Source organism: Aspergillus nidulans, chromosome II (assembly GCF_000011425.1).
Source record: "Aspergillus nidulans FGSC A4 chromosome II".
Lineage (NCBI taxonomy): Eukaryota > Fungi > Ascomycota > Eurotiomycetes > Eurotiales > Aspergillaceae > Aspergillus > Aspergillus nidulans.
In genome coordinates, this window is record NC_066258.1 from 1,751,570 (window position 1) to 1,757,569 (window position 6,000).

General features: G+C 50.9%; 2 protein-coding genes across 2 annotated transcripts, besides 1 other annotated feature; both read right to left on the reverse strand.

Moving 5' to 3' along the window:
• Nucleotides 1–6,000: part of a sequence feature (contig 1.68 76..250663(-1)) that runs on past both edges of the window.
• Nucleotides 675–1,382, reverse strand: ANIA_04191 (uncharacterized protein; the record flags this gene model as incomplete). The annotated part of the gene is made up of 3 exons (XM_656703.1): nt 675–961; nt 1,020–1,170; nt 1,272–1,382. The coding sequence occupies 3 exons, from the start codon at nt 1,380–1,382 to the stop codon at nt 675–677; spliced, it is 549 nt and encodes a 182-aa protein (XP_661795.1).
• ANIA_04190 (GPI anchored serine-rich protein) lies at nt 2,830–3,857 on the reverse strand. The gene is made up of 2 exons (XM_656702.2): nt 3,277–3,857; nt 2,830–3,225 (listed from the first exon to the last, which is right to left on the reverse strand). The coding sequence occupies exons 1-2, from the start codon at nt 3,708–3,710 to the stop codon at nt 3,123–3,125; spliced, it is 537 nt and encodes a 178-aa protein (XP_661794.1). The 5' UTR covers nt 3,711–3,857; the 3' UTR covers nt 2,830–3,122.

Consider the following 6,000-nt stretch of genomic DNA (forward strand, 5'->3'; position numbering starts at 1 on the left):
CCAGCGGTTCGTTTCGTGCGTTGGTGGAGAATGGCAAGACACGTTGCTTTGAAGGGTCTCTGCTTTAAAGTCTATTTATTTTGTCTTGTAAAAGCAACATAATTCATGTAGTTTCTGGACATTCTGACGTTGGTTGTGACCCCTAGGTCGTGTTGGGTTGAAAATGATACTTTATCATAGCTTATACTCCGAATCTGACGAGTCTAATATCCTCTATATATATATCGTACCTCAGTACCCGCACAAAACACCAATACGAAATTTGAAAGCACAGGCTAGACCAAGGACAACCCATTACTTATTCAATTATGGTATATAATAATATGGAGTCAACGCCAGTACCCGGTATAATCTCAACGCTCGCTAACGCAAAAGAAAAAAGCCACTGAACATTGTGTCGGTGCCTCAGGCACTAGAACGTGAAGTCATCGTGTCAATTTCTGACCTCCGGAAGTCAAGTTAATCGCACTGGCATTTCCTCATTCCATTGAATGTACGTGGCGATTCGGTCGAACGCGGACGCTGTTTCAGTGGCGGCAGGAATCTGGATGTGCCTGGAGAACCAAGGTTTCCGGTTCACGGCTTGACCTAAACCGATGCGGTCGGAGCGGATCCAATATCTTATGCGCGACAATGGTCTGAATGAACCGTATGCTTGGTCACAATTCAGTCCATCAAGTAACTCGCCGTCCGATGGCTGTCCATCGAGACCCCCGCTGTGGCGACTCTTCGTGATTTACCCTGGTGACGGCGGGTAGAATAGGTCCTAAAGGTTGGTCGAAGACATGCTGTTCATAAGGGGGAGGAACATCATCGGAATGAGTATCCGCCAGAAGATCCGTTGAATTGTAGTTGTTCATTGGTTGGAAATGAGATATCGAAGCCATCCCTCTGGACGGACCAAGACTAGACATCGAAGAATGCGACCGTTCGGGCGGTGCAAGTGTGGTATTCGTCCGAGCTGTTACAATCCATATCTGCTCACTCTCCAACCAAACAAGCTGGTGCGGCGTTGATACGCTGTTTGAGTGAGGACGGGAAGATCGAGATGAGGACGCCGGGGTAGTGGTGAGGTGTGAACTGCTTCGGGACGGTCTTGCGTTCATGGACTGGTTTGGAGGCGTGCGGAAGTTTCGTTCGGTGATGTTGGGATGCATGCTTTGCCAGAAGCTGTTGGAAGTCGTATGCGAGTACTTATTGTGGGGAGGAATGGCGCTCGTGGAAGCGGGCCGCGGTGGAAGGTCCCAGCCATCTGGCCCCAGAGGGCTCACAGGACTCAATGTAGTATCGAACTGAATCTGAGGGATACTGACAGCACCCTGAGCGACGTTGGAGAACCTAGTGTCCGCAATGGGAGGCCCCTCCAGCGAGGAGAGATCCATTCTAACGGCAAGCAATAACACGCGCCTGAGAGGAGAGCAAAAGGAACGGTGGCCAGGAAGAGCCCGGCTTCTTCTATTATAAGTACCTAAATGCAAATCAAGCGCGGGTGCTTCGTCGAATGGACCCAGCACTCATGCGAGTACGAGGACGAACCAAGAATATAGGCGGAATACGATCACGAGTGGATCGTCACACGAGGTATATCGGCGATCGCCCGTACAGTAAGAAAATAAAGATGGGGGAATTCTAGCACCCCCCGTAAGGCGTGACAAGGGTTCATATTTATCGGAGGGTGCCTGACTTTCGAGGCGGTGCTATAGTCTTTGACGAGGCCAACAACAAAGGAGGACCTCTCGCAGCTCATACGACAGCTGCGACACGCTGCGCCGCCCTACCCGGGGCGGAACGCCCTGAAGACGACCCTGGGCTAAGGAATGATCGGAGATTGATGTTGAATCCGCCAACAGCCCAACTGGGTCTCTAAGGGAGGGATGTCGCCTGTGAGCAGCGGACAAGTACCACAATATCAAGGTGAGGGCCAAAATGGGAGCGTAGGCGAAGCAAAATGGTGACTTGCCCCGCTGGATACACTTGGCCCCCGAATCCTTTGATCTGAGTCGAAACTGAAAAATGGACTGCAATCACATTTTTATCGTCTGTTTTGTTGCCCTCCTGTGCAAGGCATAGAGGGCAGAAGCCTAACACCCAGGAGACACGAGAAGTTGGTTTGCAAGGCTAGTGAAATCAAAGTAACATGCAGATAGATCGAAGCATCAAGCGCCGAGTCCAATTGCGTGCGAGTTGGTGTTGGAGACAAAGAGGAGAAGCAGAAAAAAACCGCAGCAACACTGCCACCGCACCCTCTGCCTTCACTTCTTTGTCAGCTCAACCGCGCCATGCAGCTGTTTCCAGTTTAATTATTTACTTATTTTTCTTGGTTCACATAAGAGAGCCGTCCATTTCATCCTCTCTCGCACGGATGCATAAAAAGCATAAATCTCAGGGCCTTGGTCGTAGTAACCAATAGCGAGAGAAATGCCCGTGATATATATGGAACATACGTATGACGGGCCCAAGCAAGAATAAAGTTCTTCTACGGACGTGTCTGCAAGCCATCGCTGGGCAAGTGACGAACACGAAAAACAAGCCTTCGCTCTTAACCAGGTGAGGTAAAGGAGAGCGAGTCTTGACGCTAAAAGGATAGACTCAAGGTATAGACTGGGTCCAGGAGTAGATAGCCCGGGCATACTGTTGCTCTTTACTCTTTCCTGTGCGTGAAAATATGTGCATAGATATAGAAATCTGAGTATAAAGGAATGAGGGTCTTCTACTTGACAATCGACCAACAGAGTTTTCTACATTGAATTTTGGGTACAGATTTGGAAATGGACATGGCAGTTATGTTATATCAGAGTCACGATTAAGATTACCAATAGTATTACTTCGAAGAAATTGACCCGATGTGAAGGACGTTCATGGTTTACATTAACTCGTATCCAGCCACCAAGACTGAGCTTCACAGAACTCCGAAGCAATCCGGCAAGCCAAAGAGAAATTCAAGAGAAATCAAGAGATAGTAATATAAGACTGAAGAATCAGATTACTCTCCCCAAGCCACAACTAAAATTGAACGGCACCCCGGACTCTGCACCCCGTGCATCTCCACGACCACGGCAGAACCATGACCGACCGACTCACGAGTCACCCAGGGCTAGACTATTGACATGAAGTGAAAAAATCTAGGCCAAGAAGAAAGCAGCGACGGCGGCAACACCAGCGAAGCCGAAAGAGTTGGTGACAGCGCTAGCAGCACCGGTGAAGCTGGGGGGAGAAGGAGAAGGACTGTGGCACGTTAGAACTGGCCCTGAACAAGAAATGGACGTGGATACTTACGTAGCAGTGCCGCTGGGGACGTCAGTGGGAGCGACGTTGGTGGGGACACCGGGGATGACGGGCTTGGAGGTGGTGGGAGCAACCGTGGGGGTGATAGTGACGGTCGAGTAAGTGACGGTGGGAATGCAGGTGGTCACAGCGATGACGGAGGTGGAAGGCTGCACGGGAGCGGGCGGCTGAGGGACGCTGGAGGTCGGGACAGCGGGGGGAACAACGGAGCTGGAGACCTCGACGGGGGAAGTGCCGGTGGGAACAACAACGGGGGTCTCGACCGCAGCGGGGGTGCTGGTGGTACTGCCAGGGCAGTCGGTGACGGTGGGAGCGCAGGAGGTGATGGTAACCTCCTCGGTCTGGTAGATGGTCTCGATGTCACCACCAGGGAGAGCAACGGTCAGACCGGCGAAGAGAGCAACAGCAGCAGCGGAGAAACGCATTGTGATTGATTTGGGTCGTTCAACGAAAGAACCGTCAAGGTAGTTGTTGAGGCGGGGTTGTAAAGAATGTGGGTAGTTGGTTGTAAAAGACTGGACGACCGAAGTCAAGCGGTTGTAAGTGCTTCAAGCAGTGACGAAGTCTGGACTTGGGGAAGAAAGAAGGAATAAAAACGAACGAGAGGACGGGGGATAATGGGGCCTTTGTATCGTGTGGGAGATTAAGCCTGGGAGATCCCTTCAGGGACGCAATCGGCACAGGGGAGGCCGGGTGGGGGGAGGTCACAGCGGTGTGCCCCTGAATAAACGACTGCTGCTGGGGTCACGGGCCGTGGTTGGTCGTTGCTACTGGACTACCAGCCTGCTAGGCGACTAGTCGGCTGTTAGTCGAGCTCTGTTGACTGTTGTCTTTCTCCTATTCTCGCGAACCAGACAATCAATGATGATCGTGTCTATCAGTTCCATCCTGGGTGATGAATGCCGCCTGGAACAGGTGATGGATAGTCGCTTATTTCGCTTCTCCTTAACTGTCTTGGAGTGTCCTTCGGCCTTGGCCTCCCTGCGACCGTCTTCATGGGTTGATACAGCTCGTTGATGACATCGTCGTCTTGCCGTTACAGCACTGTGGCTGATTCGCTCAGCCTTATTCCATGTTCTGATACCGACTGTCTCGTCCAAGGAGAGAAGCGTCTGAAGCGTTGTGCAACGCGGCCTTGGCGCGTGTTTCAGCTCCACCCTTGAGCCAATTGTCCTGCTTAGTGTGGGACCTCAAACTCCGTTCCTGACGCCAGCTATTAATCTAGCATCCACAACAGCCCACTCTTTATTTTGCCATCTCTTTCAGGCCAATCACGCAAGGACAGCCAACCGCCTCCGCTTTCTCCTGTCTCTGTCACTGCCATTTATATCACAATTGAATGGAGACACCAAATAATTACTTCCTGCCTGTATAGATTAGTTCAGCTCAAGAGCCATAACACCAGGAAAAATATCGACTAATCAGGAAATTTCGATGGTCCGGAAAACCGCCGAAATATCGGTATGTCCGCTAGAGGAACCCACGCGGAAAAAGGGTTGCCAACGCGGGCTGCGGGCAGGAGAAACATGGAGCCTAGCCACTGTTCCAGATTGACCCCCGCTTTCTTCCTTGCGCAGTGAAGTCTTAAATCTGGGCATGAGCGTGACGCGGGTGTTGGAGACCGGAATCTAAGCAGAAAAAGGTTATGCGGCAAATTTGCGGCCTTCGGTCCCGAGAATTTTTCCAGACTCGAGTCTGCGACACAGAAGCGACACGGACGTGGAGTAACAGTAGACTCGAACTGGTAATAATTGAGCTATATTGAGGTTTCATATTTTAGGCTGCCACTGAACTTGGCGATTGGTCAAACAGCTTAGAGCGCTTCCCTTTTGCTTAATTAAAGCTTAGTGGAGAGCCGGCGCTTGTTGCCACGGAGTATGCCGACTATCAATAGATATTCCGTAATATTCGTATTCCCGTCGCATGCTGAGCGACAAGCAGGTGCGGCTATCGTCTTCTAGATTGCGATGATCATGAAAATGAGGCCCGAAGTTCTTATAGAGGCACCATGTAAGTTTGTCCAGCTGCTGCGATCAACTGTTGACGCTCGATCTTGGCGGACATCCCCTGAAGCGATTCAAGCATGGAAGGATCTGGACCAAGTTGACCGGCTGCAATCGCGTCCGTTCGCGAATAACCGCTACTGCTGCGGTTCACGCAAACCTCAACCACATGCGTTCGCAAGATAGGCGCCAGGACGGAGGAAAAGCGTCCAGGCTCCACCGATCATCAGGGGAACGGTTCAGAATATCCTGGTCTAGGAATCAGCTGTGGCTGAAAAATAATTTGTGAACTGCGTGACGTGCCGTTGACGCTTGACTGGGCGAGCGTCAGGGATGAAGCCATAGAGTGACAATGAGTGGCTTGAAAGTTGTTATTCTTAGAAGTCAATATATCGTCAACTCAGAAGCCGTCGTGGAGCCCAGACCCTAGATATCGAAAGAACCACAACTCGAGTCTGCGTTTAATCTATGAATCAGGGGCTGCTGAATTGACATAATGGCTTGGAAACAAGGCCAGGTAACTTTGTTCGATTCCTTGAGTCTAGAATTTTTGAGGTATGAAGCTGATTTCTGCAGCGTCTGGTCTTTCTTTTTTCGGGCCTCATACCGTCAAGAGTGTGGTTGCTGAGTGCCAACACAACTCGAATCCACCTTTCTTTTCTTGGCTGCCGAGGTGTCTGGCTCGCTCAACTATCAAGGCAGGGTTGTCACG